This window comes from Strix uralensis, chromosome 3 (genome assembly GCF_047716275.1).
Source record: "Strix uralensis isolate ZFMK-TIS-50842 chromosome 3, bStrUra1, whole genome shotgun sequence".
NCBI lineage: Eukaryota > Metazoa > Chordata > Aves > Strigiformes > Strigidae > Strix > Strix uralensis.
This window is the reverse complement of record NC_133974.1, coordinates 128005460-128026104: the sequence shown is the minus strand read 5'-3', so window position 1 is coordinate 128026104 and position 20645 is coordinate 128005460. Positions and strand designations below refer to the sequence as shown.

Here is a 20645-nt window from a genome sequence, read left to right as displayed (position 1 = left end):
TTGCAAAGTAGCATCTTACTGAATTCTTCCTCCTGAGTAACTGCTCCTTTGTTTTTTCCCCTCTTTTCCCTTTCTCATTGTGCAAGTTTTTACATCACCATCTGGACCAAATCTTTATGCACTACTGTTTTGACTGCATTTTCCCTTTTAAAAGTTTGTGTATGTCTTGCAAAGTGATTAGAGGTAGTACATAGGACAGTTACAGTCAGTGTTGTCTGACTACAGAGGCTTAACACACAGGTTAAAAGAAAAGACATTGTTAGGATGGGACTTTGTCAGAACCAAACGACTGGGACATTGGTTTGTCACAAAAGGGCAGTAAACATCAAAATTCTATTTGTTTCTCTTCCAGGAATACAAACTAAGTAGCTTGATGGCAGACTGCCACTCCCACTCTAATTTTTGAATACTAAAGCACATTTTGCATCTACAAGGCATATTAATGGGGCATGTAGTATTAGACAGACTTCAATTTATTATTTTTCTGCCTTTCAAGTGGAAAAATATAACAATCATGGACAAAGCACACTAAGCAACCGCATTACCAACAATCAAGATCAATTTTATTCCATGGTAAGATGAATGTGAATGAAAAACACCCTTCTTCTATGCCACTGGTGCAGTAAACTGGAAATTCTGCAGCAACTCGATAAGAGCTTAACTACAAAGTCTTCCAATTAAATATGAAATGAGTAACACAAACAAAACAATAGCTTGTGCAGCATTTGTTTAGAAATTGCACTCCCATGGTTTGAAAATTCCTTTTGTTTTCAACGTGCTGCATACATTGTAATTAAAACAACACTTGACACAGGGACAACAATATTTTTGTGGCTGAGCAAGCGAATTTAGCATTCTTGCCAGTAAGGATGAAGAAGGCAGTCTGGGGTTGTGGGACACACTGTAATAGCAGAATATTGAATATGGACATCTAAGCCATGTTTAGAATTCATTGTTAGCATCCTGTTACCATGAACCATAAAGCTCACAGCTTTTAAAAAAAAAAAAAAAAAAAAAATCATTGCTCAAGGCTGCTGCAGCAATCCCTATATGGGCATTTTAATTTATTTTTTTCCTGTAAGCTCCTTACATGGGTAAGTTATACTGATCTTGCCTCAATCTGACCTGCTCTGAAACAGAGGCAGAATGGCACCAAAAAGGAAAAACTTAAAATAAGGAAAACTTAATTTATCACTTGCATGTGGAAATTGGACATCAATACAGGACACAACTTGGATATCCATTTATATTAATTCAAGTTTCCTTTGCAAATGGCTGTTTTAACAAGCATTAACTTCATTATTTCACAGCACATTCAGATTCTGGAAAACATCTGTATTGTAACATCAACAACCTAACACCACAACGGACTCTCTTCCTGAGATTCTTCTCATGAGGTCTTGTCTAACATAGCTTACCTGACTTCAGATACTTCTGGAAAAGAAACAGCTACCTAAAGGATCCAATAATTAAATATCCATAAACCTAAGCCACAATTGCTGCCTAAGAACAACTTAATTTTGCAGACTTTTCCAAATATGCATTGATACATCATTAATACTGTTTTATGGAGATGTACTCATCTATATCTGGAAGAACTGAGGATATGGCACTCAGTTATCATTGAGAATTATATGCACTTTCATGAAACTAAGTAATATTAAACTGAGACCCTAACTGATTTGTATGAGCAAACTTAAGGCAATCATTTGTTGCATCTGCAGAACCACAACCAAAATCTCTTGGAATCAGAGCAGAAAAATACATGATCAAAGCTGCTTTAATTAAAATAAATAACTATCTGCATGCTCAACTTAAAGCATTTGCTAAAGTTCTAGTAAAGCCATATGGTCTGAACCACCTGCTTAAAAACATCCCCTAGAAACTAGGGTTCCAATCATTGCACTCAAACACACTACTACTGGAGTTTGCCAGTGCTAAAGTAATTAGGGTATTTCTACATCAATACCCAAATAAATGTATACTTCTTGGTATTTCAGAGAATCTAGCAAAAACTGTGTTACTTAAAAAGAACATCATCAAGAAATAACAATCCAGAAATTTATCAGTTTTAATTCTGAGGCTTTTTAGGATTAGCCATACCAGTACCCCTGATTTGGAGAGTTACAGAATAAATGGGGTACATAGCAAAAAGGTGTGTATCCAACTGGCTTACAGTGTATCCAGCAAACCATTGCATTATGTTAAGGGAAAAAAAAAAAAATACTCGCACTTGAAGCTTACAGCATCCCAAGTTCCACAAAACCAAAAGAGAAGATAGCAACCACAAAACACTGGAATTTTACTCAATAAATTTATTTGGGCATGTGAAATAGCATAAAGGTTCAATGTTCACATGAAATGCAAGGTCAGGGAGGGTCTATCTGTCATCTAAATAATGCCTATAGCTCTGAGTTTGATCTTCTGTTCCGAGTGTACAAGAAGACAGGCAGTTTTGTCCTTTCCTAAGCTGAGTACTCAAGGGAGGAGAAAGAATAATCTTCTTCAATGTGTACCAAGACTTTTGGACAAAAAAAACCCCACTTCAACCAGATAACAGAATGTTTCTGTCTAAGTGAATTAAACATATATGCTTGTTTCTCAAAACTGATTTTTTTCAAAAACAAATCTAGCACTCAGAGAAGTTTTCTAACTTGACCTTACAAGACAAATCAGACGAGAACTAGAAAGAAGGCATTTAGCCTGCTGTATGGTAAAACACAGCACTTAACAATATTAGAGAAGTTAAAAAAAAAACAAAAAACAAAAAACAAAACAAAATTCAAATTCTCGGGTGCCTAGGGAATTTCTAAATTACACAACAAACACTTTCAATGGAAAGAGGTTTCAAAGAATGCTTTCAAGCCAAAGAAAAGGGAACGGAAAAAATCAATTATTAGCATTCAGAAATCTTACCATTTCTTGACAAACAAAGCTGGGACTTTTGCTGTCTGCTGAGAAATAGGAAAAATCATAGGTAAACGTCTTAGTTCTTTCTCGTCCTGTCTCTCCAGTAATACCCTCTGGTACCTATTTTAAAAAAAAAAAGTAACTAAAGTAATTAAAAACAAAGTAATATGACAAAGTAATTAAAAACATTTTACAATAAATAATCAGAATGCAAATTTAACATAGGGCTATACACATTTAGAAATGTATAGTTAGCCTATTAATCCAACAACAGTAAAAAATTAGCAACAGATATACCCTTCAGCAAGAAGGACAGTCACATTACAAGACAGTATAGCAGGATTAATTTGGATTTTAGCTTACTGCTGCTAACACCACAGTACATTTTTGTCACAATACTTAGATTCAGCTAAATCAGTCCTGTATATAAAATTCAGATTATAGTAAGGGATTATCCTACACATGTAACTAACAGGAGCCAGAGACACCTTTGCACTGCGAACAGCAGTGGAGTCATAATTAAAATGGTGTTACATAGCTGCTGCTTAAGGCTATCATCATGCTCAAGACATGACAGCTACCACAATACTTCAGCGATATTCACTGCGATCTGAATCGGTCTAAACAAACCACACACTGAATTCCCTTTTCATATATTTGTCATTGGAAACTATCTTGCAAAAATCTACTTGCTGTGCAGGATTTCTCTTGCTGAGAGAAGTGTTAAAATATACCGTCAAAATATTATAGCAGTGATGGGTACTTTGGGTTTAGTTCATTTTCATGGGAATTCCAGAAGACTTCTACAGAGTCTAAGCAAAAGTTTAATAGCTACCAGGCATGCACCTGCTTCTATCATTGGCTTTCATCTTCCAGCTAAGTAATGACCAGAGTGATAAACCTTAGAAAAACCTATGAGATACAGCCTACAGAGTGGTTTTCAGAAAACCATGATGCAGCAAGTTAACAGTTTAACCGGTTTCCCCAAAGGATTACTTCAACACTGTATTTTAAGAACTAAGGCCTGTTCTCCACAGTGCCCTGAGTACCACTGTTTCATCTGCTCATATTCTGGGAGCTATTCAGTTAAGAGTTCCTTTTAAAAACTGTGTTTACTCACCTTTAAGTTTGTGATTGTCGTTTTATTTTTTTCCATTGAAATAATAAACTTCGCATTAAGGTCCTTCTCCCTGAAAAAAAAAAAAAAAAGAGACTTGAGTATGTTAATTAAAACATATCACAATCATCCACAGTCATATTTCCACTCAACAGGTTGCTTGCCACAGTCAAGTGGCAAGTGAATTCATTTTTATTTCATTTTTTAATTGCTGTGACCAATGTTTATTTATTGCTATGGGATATATTTGAAGTACTTGGGCTTGCCTCCAAATCCCTTCATCTAGAAACAGAGCAGCAGCTTGGGGAAACCTGCTTCAGAAGTTTGACTCTGCAAGTCAGTTAAGTGGTTTGCTCTTAATTTGAAGTACCCTGATCCAAAGCCCAGTGAAGTCAATTATGTGGCTCTAAGGAACTGCAAAACAGAATGTTACAGGATAAGCCCCAACCTCTTATCACCATCCTAGTAGCGGCAGTTCCCATCTACCCATATAGGCTACATGTGTAACATAACAGAGACTAAATATTTAAACAAAAAAACCCCAGTATTTTAAAACTCTCTTAGAAATGAGGTACCCAACATATTTTTTGAGCTGCAACGCATCATGGCAGTGCAGGAGAAAGGCTCTGCTACCAAGGGAGTGTTACACAGGTTTGTTGCTTCCCAGAGCACTCTTTTCTTTCTGGAATCGTAAAGTCCAGTTCTGCAGCAGCATTTTCATGCACCTGCATCTATTTCACATGAGCTGGTTTCAACTGTTTTCAAAACTATCATAAAAAAATCATTAGCTTAGTGTCTAAAACCAGCATGTATCAACCTGCTTGCTAGAGATGGGATTTCATTAGTCATAAGAGTAATACAAGCTGCTCTTAAATGACAGCCTTGAGCATAACATCTCCTGTGCTATTAAGAGCATGCACGTGAAAAAAAGAGCCAGAAGAGGAAGACTGCTATACACACCATAGAAAACCTCACTCCCCAAATGCTAACAGACACTCCTGTTCCAAAACCATCTGCTAAGTCACCTGACAAACTGGTGTGCCAACTAGTGCAAAGGAAAGCAGAGGGCTTTAAAGCAATAAAGTGCTGCTTCACCATACTGCATGGTATCGCAGCAATTACTGGACATCCCCTTGCACCAACCCAAAATGAAAAAACAGAAATTTCTTCCTAGTAATGGAAGACCTGAGTGTGACATTTTCTTCCTCGTGGTGCACTGGATCACCCAAGTCCATGTTCCTCAGCTGACTCTGCAGCTACCCTCTATTCACATTAAGTTTTCCAGTAGAAATTCTAAAGAAAAGCAAACCCATTTTAAAATCTACATTAATGAATAAAGATTAGGCAAATAAAAGTGCTTATTTAAATATCAATACATTGTTATTTTCTAATATAATAACATATGTAACTGTAATAATTACAGAATTATACAACCAAATTTAGATCTACCCCAGGAAAACACCAGAGGCATGCCTTAAGAGATGCCTCTTAGTCATTTCCATGTCATCCTTAGTACCTTTTACTAGGTCTCCTCTTAAGAGACTGAAATACTAAAATACAGCTATGAGTAATAAACAGGGAAAGTTTCCAATGGTATTTTTTAGTAGGAAATAGATTTTAGCATCACAGTAATGTAGCCTGTGGATGGCTACCATTCATCCTGATTCCTCAGCTGTCTCTTATCTGTCTGTGACTACTTGCTCAGCAAAGGTGTAGTAAGTAATGTGGCACAATTAAATGGTCTATCTTACTATGAAAATTTGTTTTAAATATAATTTGTAATCTGCTTCCTTCAGGAAGTTTGGAAGGACTCTAGGCAGGAAGAAGTTTGGGGCAGAATTATTGCTTTTTTTTGTCTGGATTTCTTCATGCTTGAGGTATACGAGGGGAAACAATAAAATATGTTGGTGCTTTATTTCCCAGACCTAGCCAGATCTCCATATTACAAAACCTAAAGCTACTCAATAGCGGAAGACTGATACAAAATGTTTAAAGTCTATCACCCATATATGAACTACACAGAATTCTGAAAAGCATACAGTCGTTAATTTTTGTGATAACACTCATAATAATATTACTAAACATTACTAACGAATGAGGATTTCAAAGTAAAAAAAAAAAAAAAAAGCCCTTGTAAAACATTAGTCGATAAAAAATTTCCTAAGTAGAATTTCACATTTTTGTAGGGGAAGGGATAGGACAACCTGAAACAGGAATACTCTGATCAGAATCAATAAGCCAACCTGAGAGACGTGAAAAGAATTAACAGGAATCAAATGCTAAAGCGTCATTTTAATATGAGACAGCCAAGTATAATTTATTGTACACATAAAGAGTTTGAAAGGATCCCATAAAAAACAACTGCTTGCATGATGACAGTTATTTCCAGGTACTCATTTAATCCTGCTCACCAGGGGCTGAGTCCCTTTCAAAAAAGTCCTGATTGCAAATTCCACCTTAATTAAAGGTTGAGGCTGCAAGCTTTACTGCAATGTTGGGTACCCTTCGGCAAACCATCAGGGCCAGGAGAACCCTAGAGCCAGCTGCTCCTCCAGCATCCATAGGAACCACTAACCCTACCCCTGTCCAGAGACAAGCCCCAGCTGCTAACCAAAGACTGCCCCCACAAATTCCATCCCCCTCATCCCAAAGCCATGTAAAGGGGACAGCTGCCAAAACTAGTTCACAATTAACGCTTTGATGATTTAAGAAAGCTTGCTTCCCCCTAAGCGCAATCTGCTCCCACAGCAGTGTTTGGGGCCAGCCTCCAGGCTGTTCTCGCTGCTGTTTCATACACCACGTGGAGTTCCAGTATCACAAGGGAAGGAAACTTATAACCCGTGATCCCGTGGCCCCTAACCAAACTACAAAGTGATCAAGCAGGCAAGTTTCTTGGCACAGACACCAGGAAATACATCAGCCCAGTGCTGTTATTAACCCTCCACTATTGCTAAATTCGGCTAGACATCTAGCAATTACTTGAAAGGAGGAGAAGAAAAAGAAAAAAAAGAAAAAAAAATAATCAGAAAAACTACTTCAAATAATACTGGCACTTTAGTATAAACAATATCAATATTAGTGCCAAGATACGCTTAAAAGAACTTGCATATTTGTCTTATAATGGGATAACTTGATAAATGGCTCTCTTAGGCAAAGTTTTAATAATTTCTCTCCATCACATGTGGCATGTAGGTTAGGAAGAACTGCCCCAAACTGAAGATGATTCAGCAGCTATATCAAAACACAGCAACTTCATGGAAGAAGCTCCAACATAGGTATTTCCATGTCAAGTTTCTCTCCTTCCCTTATACTCCCTGCTTATTTTCAGGGCAAAGACCAGAGCAGTTTTTGCACCTCCATGGGCATCTAGTCAAGATCATACTACAGGCAGCCAAATGTTAGCACTATCTTCACATTTCCAGGCAACCTTCAATGACCCCTCTTCATTATGTCACTTACTCAGTCCACCAGAAGACTTTCCGAAGATCCTCCCACAGAGAGAAGGGAGAAGAGCATGGAAAAGCACCGTTATGTCAAACATAAATCAACAAGGGAAGCTTTAGAAAAATCCCTATTACAGACATGCAAAATGTGTTTGATCTTCTCCCAAGTTCATCTTTAAGTTCCTTCAAGGCCTTCAATGGAAGGTTCAGTTATTTAAACAGTGGCTTTTTATTAATCTATTCTGTATTATTCAGACACTAGAGCATTTATTATAGCTTATCCCATTAGAAAATCATTATATTATGTTTTCCATCACATTGATACTATAGGAATCAGTTGTGATCACCATAATACCTGTCAGACATGACTCTTGAGAACAGAAAGAATGAGATGCACTTCATATGGGGGGTGGGAGGGGAAAAACCAAAAAGGACAGGACAGAAAGTGCAAACAGTTTTCCCAAACAGTGTTTCAAAAGACCACTGCAGCAAACCTCCAAGGCTGCACAGACAAGGACACAGGCACTACCTGAACTGCCTGTGGAGCACCTCTGTGTCAAAACAGAAAGAGGGTCTGGAAAATACACTGCTGAAAATTCACTTAACTGTAGACATCTAATGGAACATCTATTGGAAAAGGTTTATACTGAAGAGCAGATGTGTGATTTCGTTTTTCATCTACTCAAAAACATAGTCTGAGCACTTGCAAAAACAACTCAACCATGATCAACGGCTTTTCAGCAAAGTGCCTGCTACTTCTTATGTTCACATTTTAGGCACAATGTTACGGATGTCCAGTTTTATCACTCTGCTTGTTCACTACCCAGGTGTATTTCTGGGGTCACAAAGTGAAAGCATGAGGGCTGCTTAATGACCAGGAGAATTCAAGGTAGATTTGACTGAAAAACAAGCACAAAGAGAGTCACAGAAAGAACTTGGCTTTTTCTTGCAGTTGGGTAACATCCTTACTGTACATTTGCCCTGATGTCCCATTGAATTACACAGACCAAGAGCACTTCCCTTTGTGAGTAACTCTTAAAAGGCAAACATTCAATTCAACCATGCGCTTTAAAAAGTCAAACAAAAACCCTCCTACACAAGAAATTTTTTGTTACTTTCTGTAACTACAAGAAAAGTAAAGTTGGTGCAGCCTAAAATATCACACAATTTCTCTTTCCTATCCAGAGGTTTTTGTTTGGTTTTGTGGTTTTGGTTTTTTTAACTTCAATGCTTATCGAATCATTTTGTAGAAAATACGTTTTTTTAAAATGTGATTTCATATCTGGGTGCAGTTAAAAACACAAATCTGGTGGCCTGCATATAAAACATCTTCATTACCCTTGGGGTTAAAGTGATTTTTTTCCATAAACATCAATAACAAATAGTTTCAATATATTGTTGACTGAGACCTAAAATCAGAACAAGTCAAGCAATCTGATTTAATCACATTCTGGGAATCCACTGTGGCTTGAGTCATTGGTACTACATGATTACACTGTATAAAAAAAGCAGTTGTCTCCATAGCAGGGCAATATCCTGAGCTCAAAAGGACCCCATGCTGTTGACCGATAAGACTAAAAGCCCATTAATTAAATGACTGAAGCCATGTTTACACTAATATAGCCTAAAAATTAACAACTACACATTGCAGTTGTACTGCTTGATGTACAACCAGATGTCCTTTGGACTCAGTTTGAGGGGAGGTTCCTAGGTGGATCCTCTAATAGCTGGTAAGGGCTGCAGCTTCCCCCTCGTTCAGGAGGGCTCTGCAGACTCTTTTACAGCCGCCCATTTCCTCTGAACAACACATCTTCATTATCTTGAAGGCCCCTACCAAGCTGTCAAATCTGGCTGATACTGGCCAACAGATTCCAAAGCTGCTAGTGAGACCAGACTGGCTGACAGACGGGCTGTGCCATCTCTCTCAATTTCACCTCAAGAAGCCAGACAAGAAAACAACAGAAAAAAAATCCAGGGGACTGAAGTTAGAAGAAACAGCTTTCTGTGGATACGACTGCGCTTCTGTCTTAGTAAGAGAAAGAAATTGTGGGCATACTTTGTACTTTAAAAGAGGGTTTTGTTGCAAAGCATATTTTGTGGGGGCATAAGGTTTTCTGTGATCAACATAATAATTTGCTAGTGCAGTTATAATGATACTCACGTTCCCTTTTGTGATACAGGTTTTATAAAAAGCATTGGCAAACTTTGCAAACAGTTAAATGGGAGAGTTCTGCTACTCTCAGAACTTTCTTCGCAGTGCAGCTGAAACCAGAATAATAAACCCAGGGACAGAGAATGCAGAAACAGGGGAAATCTTGTACATCTCATGAAACAGAAATATTCCCCACGTTTATATACTAGTACACACATACCAGTTCTTGTATGAAGGACAACCTAGATTAAATGCCTTCAGCCATAAGAACAAATTTTACCAACAATACTGAAAGGCGGTAGTTTAATCTACAGCAGTAAGGCTCTCCTGGAAAATGAACATACAGGTGTCCTTGTGCTGTCTTCTGTCAAATGATATAACTAGCTTTTTTGGGGAAACTATGCATGCTTGTGGTAACACATACCTACTGGTCACTACATTAAATCATGTACCTGACCTGCTTTTTAAATTTGTATTTTTAATAATATTATAGGTAGACTTTACCACCCAACAACTCAGATGAGGTCTGGCGGGTAGCCTCAAAAGTAAATTTTTAAGTCCTCATTAACAGGTAACTTAAAAAATAAAAAAGTTACTGTATCCAAACATGACATGGTCAGTGATCACATATTAACCTGAATAATATTTCATCTTCAATTAGCAGACTACTCTGCTCAGTGACTTTTCTGCTTTGCCTGCATAGATGGAATGTCAGACCAGGCTCAGTAATGGTCTCACCAGTAGGAACTAGTCCCACATCGTTAAGTTTTAAGATATCCACATGTGAACCCCCTCTTTTCTGATGTCAGCCTTTAAGAAAGTGTAGCAAATGCTCATCTTTGGCAGAAACAACATAAAATATAACCTGAGACACAAACAAGTTGATTTGAATGACATCCTGGAATTTCATTGTAACTATTACGACACTATGAAGTTTCTCTAGGACTCCTGGATTTTAGTCCACATGGTATTTTGCTTTTAATATATTGTTTCTTCCGATTTGATCTTTTACTCCTGCTATCCCAAGTCATAAAGACAGTATTGACAAACTCTTGTGTACAGCAAAGAAAGATTCAAAGAAATAACTTTTTTCCCTGCAGTGCCCTTGTCTTTTGGGGCAGGAAGTCCTCAAACTAGGAATTCAGGAAGAAAAAAAAAAAAATGCCTGACCTCACAGATCTGTTAGCCCCTCAAGTAATCTGTAAGGCTATTGTTCTGTTTTTCTTTTCCTCTACTGAGACACATAAAAGCAATGTGAACTGAACAACAAATTACTCCAGTTATCCAAGTACAAATATCTTTCAAATGTATAAGCATACAGAAAAAATGATGGGTGTCCTCCAGGTTTCTGTATCTCATTATTGCTTTGTATTTACAACACAAACTTTTTGGAGAAGAGTCTTCATACAGGCAGTATTTGAAGTGTCTGAGTACTCAACACTAAGAACTTCTGCCCATCAGCAATTAAGATGTCAAGTGCCATGTACGCTCTCCTCCTGTTAGATAACTCTGAAAAGCCCTCTCTCAATAAATAACCCTGGCTTTGTATTCATAGCTACTGCAAAATACAGGACTTTGCTCTTCAATTCAGTCAGCTGTTCTTACCAACAATACCTGCCTTTCAGCTACTCAGACTTCTAAGAGTCTTCAAATCCAAGAGCTCAGTCAGGTTAAAACAGAAGAGTGCTAATCCCATTTATTTCAAAACTGGCCTTAACTTCAAATAAACAAAGCCTGAGAAATCGACAAACTCACCTTTCTCTCTCTTCCTTTCATCAGGAAAGCTAGAGACACATTACCTTTTTCTCTGCTAGTCTGAGGGAGCTCTCAACAAAAAGCAGAGTTTGAAAGTATTTTATTGTGCATTATTTTAGCGATATGCATAGGCAACCTGGCAATGTGTTTGATAATACTGAAATAAATAGGAAACGTTATTCTAAAACTACGTTTTCAAGGTCAAAATGCTTAAGATCATAGAGTTCTGGGGATTAGAAACTGTAAATGAGGCTGGTTTAATTACATTGCCCCATACATGCCCACGCTGCCATGGTGCTCCAGCCCTGCTGGCACTGGAAAATCTTTGTTCTTCAATACTAGCGAGGGGGACAGACGAAACAAGGTAGCGATTGTGACAAATCCCACAGGCTTGAAAAACTTTTGAAGCGTTTGCATTAAAGCCCTAAAAAGGACAGAAAAATAAGCACATGTAAACAGAGGCTGTATGTGGGCTTCCCAATCTTTGATGGTTTATGCAAGATTAACTGTCAGTCCCAGGCATTAACTCTTCAGTTAATGGGAACCCAGTATTTGGCTGAAACTCCTTAGAGCTCCTTCTGCAGCGGTTAAGTCTGCTTCAGTTTTGCTGCTCACCAACACCAGGATAAAGCTCTGCACTTGGGACTCTCCCTCCCTGAAAGAAAAGGCAAGATCCCGTTTTAAAGACTGCATACCCCATTTATTCTCTCTCCTGTCTATAAAGCTGTGCAAAAACACTGCAGAGGAGGTCAGAGGTAGAACGGCAAGCGCTGGAGCTACTTAAAAGTCACCCAGGTTAGTCTCACCTTCCCGTTCAAGCAAGATCATTTCCTGTAACGACTTTCTTCAAAGGAATTAGCTCTTCCCAACTGCCTGGGCTTTCAATTCCCCTCAGGAGACTCTTCCACAACCTGCACTATCTCATTAAACAGTATCCAAGGAATTACTGCTAAGCTGATCCATTATTAGCTTCATTCCATTACTCCCAAGGTATTATGAAGGAGCCATAACTAAATATTTAATTCCTCTTTTCAACATTTAAGCCCTGTAAATATTTCTAGATTTGCATCTCCTAATCTATTTCGGTGGTCATAACACATAGAGTACATACGTAGCTCAATATTTTGAATCGATGATTCCTGTCAGTTTTGTTAATCTTTTCCAACATAATTCAGATAATGAGGTTCCAGAAACAGGACTTTACAAGATATTGACCCAGGGGCTTGCTGGGGGAAGTGCCAACCACAGCTTCAGTGTTTGGCTCTGCAGTATATTTGCAAACAAGAACTGCACTGTGACTGTAGCACACTGCTAAATTCAAATTAATTTCTTCTAAACGAAAAACTTCAAAGATTAACCACAGAGGAAAAGGGCATAGAAAGAAGAGGAAAACAAACCACTGGTGTTCAAAGATCGTGTACTTTAGCACAGGTGAGAAACTCCAGAGAAACAAACCACCAGAGAGTGCTGGCATTCTCTATTGCTTGTACCCCTAAGTTTCAGCTTGCTTCAGGGCTGCTGACATTTGCTATTGTGGAAAAGCCTAAGGAAAGTCCAACAAGTTTTTCTAGAATATCCTGACCTGTGGCATCCAAATTCCTAGCCAACTATTATCATTGGTGCTGGTTTCTCTATTTGGCTTTAACTTCCCATTTTAGCAAAGGCCATACTCTCATTAGCTCCTTAACACAGCTGTCCAATACTGCATTTTACCACTCTTTAACAAACACATAGCTAGACCATTTGCAACACAAATTCTTCAGGAGAGTGACTGTTCTGCTTTACATTTTGCATTGTTCTCCTTAAACTACTGAGTGAAATAACTTTGGCATTTTTCCTTCCACCTCATGGCTGCTGTTTCTTCCATTCCTACATAACCAGGCCTGAACTATTTATCTACTACTTATTACCCTTACGCCAAAAAAACCTTAAAACCCAATCACCTGCCATGCTACTATATTGATTATAAGATTTCTGTCACCTCTTACTTAATCCTGCCACTGACAACCAAGACTTCTGTAAGCCCACTATGCTCTTCTCTATTTCTTTTCTAGTTCTTACAAGTTTGAGTCATCACTACTGTGAGCAAGCTGTTGCTTCTATTTCATTTGCTTCAACAGCAAGTTCTCCAGCCTTTCCTCAGTTTTTAAATGGGCTGCTTACAGCCTTGTAACACAGCTTTCTACAGCCCTTTCTCAAATATATGATCCGCGTAGATACCATTTAGAGCAGCCTCATAACACACAGCACCTATGTTTCCTAGCAAACACTGCTAGCTCAACTGCATCTTCATTTCAGAACTACAGACAGCAATAACAACAGCCATAAACTACCATCACTGAGACTTTTATAATCTTTGAGGGCATTTTTACATAATTATGTCACAATTTATTGTTGGTACCCATGCTCGAAGAACACACATTTTCACCACGTTTAACAAGCAGAGCCCTTCCTAGCACTGGTCAGGTACCAGCAAAACCAGGGGCCAACAGCCCCTTCAGAACAGGTACCCCTGTGTGTCCTACCCACCTCTCCTTTGCTCTCTCTCAAAGTCCTACAACTTAAACACGTGGCCGTACAACAATTGTTTCATTTCACCTGTAGGGAAACACGGAGCAGATTCTACACTTCTTTCTCACAACCGAACAAGTACTAAATTTTTGTGCTCTCTCATGTCTGGCAGCCTCACTGTGCTGAGCTGCCAAAGCCAAATTAATGAAGCAGCCCACTGCTCTCAACCCCACCCGAGAACCCGGCCATACCCACTGGGTATCACCAAGCCATTGCCAACCATAACCCATCTGTTAAGCACATCTTCAGGCAGGTCAGGTAAAAGGCATGATTATTAAGGAGAGATGATGTGTACGCTGTCATGCTGATGCTCACTCCTCTGGTCCTCCCTGTACTAGAGGGCCTCTCCTGAGAAGGGTTGCATGACCATACTGTAGAGTAAAACTCATCCTACTGTTCGCTCCTTTTGTAGAGGTGAAAGAAATAAATAATAAAATTTATTTATAGATTTATTTATTAATAAATAGAAAATAAAACCATTTCTTAATGTACCTTACAAAACTAAAAACACTTCTCATTTGAGACTTCAAGTTCTCTTAGTATCAACTTTACATGATCCAAGAACTCAGATCAGAGTCTACACCTTTATGCACTGGTCCAACGCTAACAACAGAAGTAGCACACTGATGAAGGTCCTTATATACATATATATGTACAGCTTACTTCCATGGAGAGAACTATACTCGGAACACTTTTCCAAAGGGGAAAATCTGCTGGAGGTCATTAAACAGGTTCAAGGTTTTGGACACAAAATATGGCAAGGTGAAAAAGTCACATTCAGAAGAGTCAGTTTATCTTGCCAACTCAGCATCAAAGCAGATTTTTATTGGATTCAGACTCACCCACAGATAAAGGCAGAGGCAAGAGAGAGAGGTACACTCACCCCAGGCACACCAGAGCCTCACCTACCCTTACAGATCTTTCAACTTCTTATAGCAGAGAAATTGTACATGATTATAAATCAAATCACAAGCACCATTATTAAAACGGAAGTTCAAAGAGTTAACATAAACAGCAAACTCAGCTTGCTGATAAATGGCTTATCCTCATCGGTACTGTAGTTCAGAAAGTGACAGTATTGCAACACTTGGCCATATTTAAGCTCTGAGTTATGCTTCTGCTATCACTCTGGACACCTCTTAAGAGCAACAACCAACAATCAGTGCTCAGAAACAGACGCAGCAAAAATTTCACCAAGCACTTCAGAGACAAATATAATATTTAACTACGGGTGTTCTTGCTTGTAACCAGTCCATCTTTTCTCACTCCACCTATGTTACACTGATGTTATACACATTTTGCCAAACCACTCTATAAATCCATGAAAATGAGAAATATACACAGTACATAGGTTACTGTGTATTTTAGGCACAGCAATTCATCATGAGACACCAATTCAGGCCCCTCTTCCCTGCACTGGAAATTCTAAAAAATATTCTCCATGTACGTCTTTGGCTTCTCTTCCCAATTCTAAAAAGCATGGATAGTTAATTATCACTTTCATGCTTGCAGTCAGCTCCTACCTAAATCACTTGCAAACGTTCAGAATAGAAATTAAGATTTCAGCTGGCTCTTCACTGTTTACTTGTTTATCTCTTTTTGCTGGTACAAAAACACTCTAGTCACATGTTCCTTGTAAAATGAAACAGCTTATTTTGTATTTCTGTCCTTTGCATTGCTATATTAATTTGAGCTGTTGAAAACTCTGCTATTGATACTAAGGCTTGGATTGTGCAAGCAGTTATTTTTAAAGATAACACTGGTCCTAAATTTCCCAAGGTACTCTGATGCCAGCTCTGCATGCAGAGGAGTTACTTAGGCTTACAAGCATAACTGAGAGGTGTAATAGTGTAAAACCAAGAGGGCCAGCCTTATGTCTAATGAATAATCATACAGAATGTATTTGTGGATTAAAGTATCGACATCAGCATAGCTTTTAATCCAAACAAATCCCAGAGTCACACAAAAACCTTCTCTAAGCAATAAAACACATTTCCTCTGTCTCCCCACTCTCAAACATAAAAGCTGTTAAATCTTCATGGGGTAATTGTGAATGACTGTGCAACCATGTAGAGCACTATAGCCATTGACGCATTTCTGCCATCCCCATCAGTCACTTCTGTTTGGAGAGCAAATCTAAGTAGTGTGTGCATGCAGGGTTAAAAAGTGACGATTCAAAAATTAAATCAAATTGGAACTTATACTTCATTATATTAGAAATAAGAACAGAGCTGTGGGAAAGACTACACAGCTCATTTAAATAAATCCAGAGCACTGGATAAACACAGGGAAAAACTTACTGCAGTACAAAGCCACATTCTGATGTCAGCTGCATCTTCTGCAGGTAAGGACAGCATATGACCCTCGTTTAGTTTGTTCAACCAGTTAAGTAGTTAGTTTATGAAATGCAAGAAACAGATGAAACAGGTTAAAAATCAGAAAAAGCTTGTTTTCCTCTATTACTTCATGAATTAAAAGCCAAATAGAATGGAGCTATCAGAGCTAAGAAATTGAGGGGAACAAGAATTAGTGACAGTATCTGAAAGAATCAAGTTGATAGTGCCTTTGTTAAGTATCAAAACTGTTTTTCTTATTTAGCATACTTTACATGGCTTTAACTGACAAAAAAAAGCATAAAAGTGGTTTTCCTGAATACTAACTGAATTCTAGTTTTCATGCAGAGAAAACGTGACATAAAATAGAAGATTACGCCCTTATTCATCTTAAAAGACTCTGAACAGATGAACATAAAGCAGCGTATTTATTTGAACTGTGCAGATGCAGTGCATAATACAAAACAGAGAGCCAGAATTAGGTTAGGCTTAACAGGATGCCAAATATCTCCCACTATGCAAAAGACAGTGACTAGTAACCAGCAACCCAAATCTGTTCAGTAAGTGAACAGAAAAGTGCCTTGAAGTCGATTACACTTCTCTATAATCCCATAATTTTTGCCCAGGAAATGGCTATTCTGAGAAACAACAGGATCTTCATGAGAAACTGCATTTTGTGGGACTGATATGGGATTCTCCAGCCAAGTCCTCCATATTATAGGATAATAAATGAATGCTTCTAAGGACTGTTTTGGAAAGTTAACCTTAGAAATAATAGTGACCAGAACCATTAACTTGCCAGAGCAAAATACATCAACCACCCAACCCAACCTCCCTGCAGATTTCTACTCGATGAAGAAAACCTAGTCTTCTGCTGGCTGGCAGGTTTTTAGCAGCTTTACATAAAAATTAAAATATAAGCACAGAGTGAAAGGCTGTCATTGCAATTCAGTATTGAATGAGGGAAACCGACTAACTCAACTTCCTGAACTCATGCTCACTACTGGTTCCAAAGCAGTAACTGTAAAGCCATTAGATGTAATTTTTATTATGTTATCTAGAGATATACTCAAAAACCTCTAGTGTAACCTCTGTGTAACACAACTTGGGATGTTAACTACTTTAAGAAGAACCATCAAGGGCTTTGACAACAGCACTGAAATGAACAAATTCCTTGCAGGCCAAGTTAGAGAACAAGACTAAAATCACAGCAGGAAAAAAAAAAAAAAAAAAAAAAATTAAAGTTTGTCATTTAAGCAATGGAACAGCAAGTAATCCTTAAACAACAACCCCCTCCCTATCACATGATTCATTCCAAGATCCATGTTCATGACTTATTACACAATTAGCAGTACTATGACACCACACAGTGCAACTGCTCCATAATGCAGGAGTCTTACCAATAACCATTCATTAACTCTGTCTTCTCTAATTAAAAATGACTCATGAAATAAGCTGCATTATATGATTAAGCTTCGAACAAACCAAAGCAAATTTAGAGACACACACGAAATTAAATTTAACTCTACAGTATCACATTAAAGATTTTGAAAGTAAGTGCCACAGAATGGCCACCCGATTGGAAACTTCATTTGAAGGGGCAGAAAGGCCCTTCCTTTGTAAAATACTGCAGCAACCCACAAAGGGGAAGGGAGCACAGCTGAGAGAAGACACGTACAGGGGAAACCAATATCAGCAAAATATGATTACTGCTCCAGTCCTAGGGGACACAATACCTTCAATACTGCAGTAGGAAAAGCTGTTGGATCCTCTAAAGGCTTAGGATCTCAGTTTTACAATATACAGCACACGAGTCTAGTGCTGAGTGAAGCAGAAGAGCACCACCAGCCCCAGCACCAGTCCCAGGCTGCAGTACTGGGTGCCACGGGGAACAGCACGTGTCTCTGAAAACTCAAAACTTAAAAGCAACATCCCATGACACTGAATCCAGCTTCCTGATAATGTTTTATAAACATCAAGCACCATCCCATAAATAGGAAGGTTTTAACAACTTGAACCAGAAGGCTCTTCACAGTTTGCCTGTTTCCACAGACAGACACTTACTAGTTTTCAGAATAAGTTTATTCACAGCCTGCTCACTGCCACCCAGTACACGGTGTCAAAGATGATGTTGATCACATCAGGCTTCTGCCTGCCCTGCTCCTAAGCTCTTCCTTTTCCATCATATCACAATTTTCATCATTTTCTAGGTACACTCTGATCCAGCCCCATCCAAGTTATCCTCCCTTGTGCAATCCAGATGCCAGGTCCAGAGTCACTGTCTGAAATACTCTTTTGCCACACTTGCAAACTTCTACTCACACTTCATCAGTTGGTGTTTCCACTGCCTATCGCAAACACCAGCCTTTTTCCCTTCTGCCATATGCTTTCCATTTCTCCTTCTCTTCTGTTTCTTAGCAGATCACAGTTCTAGTCCGCAAACAAAACCTCTGTGCTACCAAAACACTACAAATAACAAGTCTTAGCAATACTTTAAAGACCTATGCTACTTGTTGTCAGAGATTCCGGAAGAAAGAGTGAAGTGTACATATATAAAAATTTTAAAAATTTACAAGAACCGTATGTTAAACTCGGGGGAGGGAAGGGGGGAAGCAGGAGGGTGTGATGAGATTATTCACCGACCCTTGACCTCTAACCACTGGGCTCCATCAAACTGCCTAAACTACTTGAAACCAACCTGCAATATTTTCCCCTTCCAACCTGCATCAACTTTATTTTCATAAGGTTTGTTTTTCCCCCACTGAAAATGACAAGATGTCAACTGACTTTCAGAACTTGGCAAATATTTTTTAGTTAAATAGTTAGTTTATGAAATGCAAGAATCAGGTCAAGTGAAAGGAAAGGTGGGGAGCCTGACTGGCTGCCTATGCTTTTGAAAACACCTTCCTTTTTAACTGGCTACATCATTCCAGAACAAGGGAAAAAGTAAGAGTAGTAAAAGCCAGTAGAACCTGATCATTTTCTACACATGGTTCTTAAACTATATCAGTAAAAATTAACTCTACCATGCATATTATGCACTTATTTCAACAGAGAAAACAGTGTTTATTTCCTTGAAAAATCTCAGGAATAAACTCTTGTCAATATAGCAAATGGAGCTGACTGCCTCTTCTATACTTCGTTCTTAAGTAGCCAACTAGTAACTTTTACCATAATGGCTCCTCCACAAAAGCTGCTGTTACAAATGAACTAGACAACAATCTTTCTCTTTCAAGTAGGTAGAAGAGGTTACAGTTTCTAGATGAAGTAGTCTTCTTTCACATTTCAGAAGCCCGGTTGTCCACCCTTGGCAGGGCCTTGCCTCTCAATGCTTTCCTATCATCACCAAAGCAACTTTTTCCTTATCATAAAAGGATCAGACAAACCAGTGCTTAAGACTGAGACAGAAAACTTTTCCAGGAAAGACCCCCCACCTTCCAGCACAACGGGGGAGCTACTTCCCAGTCTGCTGGGGAAGAGCGGCGTTCCCAGCACTCGCTCCTACCACTCAGAGCCGCTCAGCCGAGCGCCGGGAAACCCCTCAAGCCCCAGGCGGAGCTCCCCACCAACCTCCCCCGCCCTAATGGCTGTCACCGCCTCCACAGGTGGGACACGGAGTTCCACGCACCCCCTGCGAGCGGCGGCGCCTCAGGGGCTGCAGCGCTACACCCGGGGCCGCGCAGCCCCTCGGGCGCGGGGCGCAAGGCCGGGGAGGCCCCGCCGCCGGGCCGCACTCACCTGCGGTTCATGGGCCGCACTCGCACGGCCACCTTCACCGAAGCCATGGCTCATCCCCGCTCGGGCCCGCACCTGCTCGAGCCGCCGGCCCGGCCCGGCCTGGCCTGGCCTGTCCTGGCTTCGCCCCGCCCAGCCCAGCCCAGCCCAGCCCAGCCCGGCCCGGCCCGGTCCTGGCCCTCGCCGCCCGCCGGGGCCGAGCGCAGGCCGCCCCCCCGGCCTAGGCCATGTCGCTATGGCAACCCCCGCCTGTCCCCCGCAGCGTCCCTCCCCGCGGGGGCTATGGGGGCAGCGCAGGGACAAACAGCGTTGCAAGGCGTTGCTCCTCCCGGCCGCGCGGTCCCGCCCTCGGCCGAGGCGGGGCGGGGGAGGAAGAGAAGGAGGAAGGCGGGGGGGGGGGGGTTGGAGGTGGAGAACCTTGGTGAGGAAGGGCACGGGGGTAGCGGCAGTTACTGGGGGTGAGTGCATGGGAGCTTCTCCACAGGGCCATCACCCGGTGTATCTAGATATATACAGAGTATATATAAGTATACTATATATATAGTGTGTATATATATAGTGTATATATAGTGTGTGTGTGTATATGGTGTGTGTGTATATAGTGTATATAGAGAATATATATAAGTATA

General features: G+C 39.8%; 1 protein-coding gene across 6 annotated transcripts in view; it reads right to left on the bottom strand.

The window, feature by feature from the left end:
* The window catches only part of KIF16B (kinesin family member 16B), a 142252-nt gene extending 122118 nt beyond the window's left edge, over positions 1–20134 (bottom strand). For all 6 annotated transcript variants that reach the window (XM_074864366.1, XM_074864367.1, XM_074864369.1 and 3 more), the window contains exons 1-3: positions 20020–20134; positions 4031–4100; positions 2917–3030 (exon numbers count right to left, since the gene is read on the bottom strand). In XM_074864366.1, coding sequence (XP_074720467.1) covers positions 2917–3030; positions 4031–4100; positions 20020–20066 — 231 coding nt within the window. In that variant the 5' untranslated portion in view covers positions 20067–20134. The remainder of the gene's footprint in view (positions 1–2916; positions 3031–4030; positions 4101–20019) is intronic.
* Positions 20135–20645: the final 511 nt, after the last annotated feature.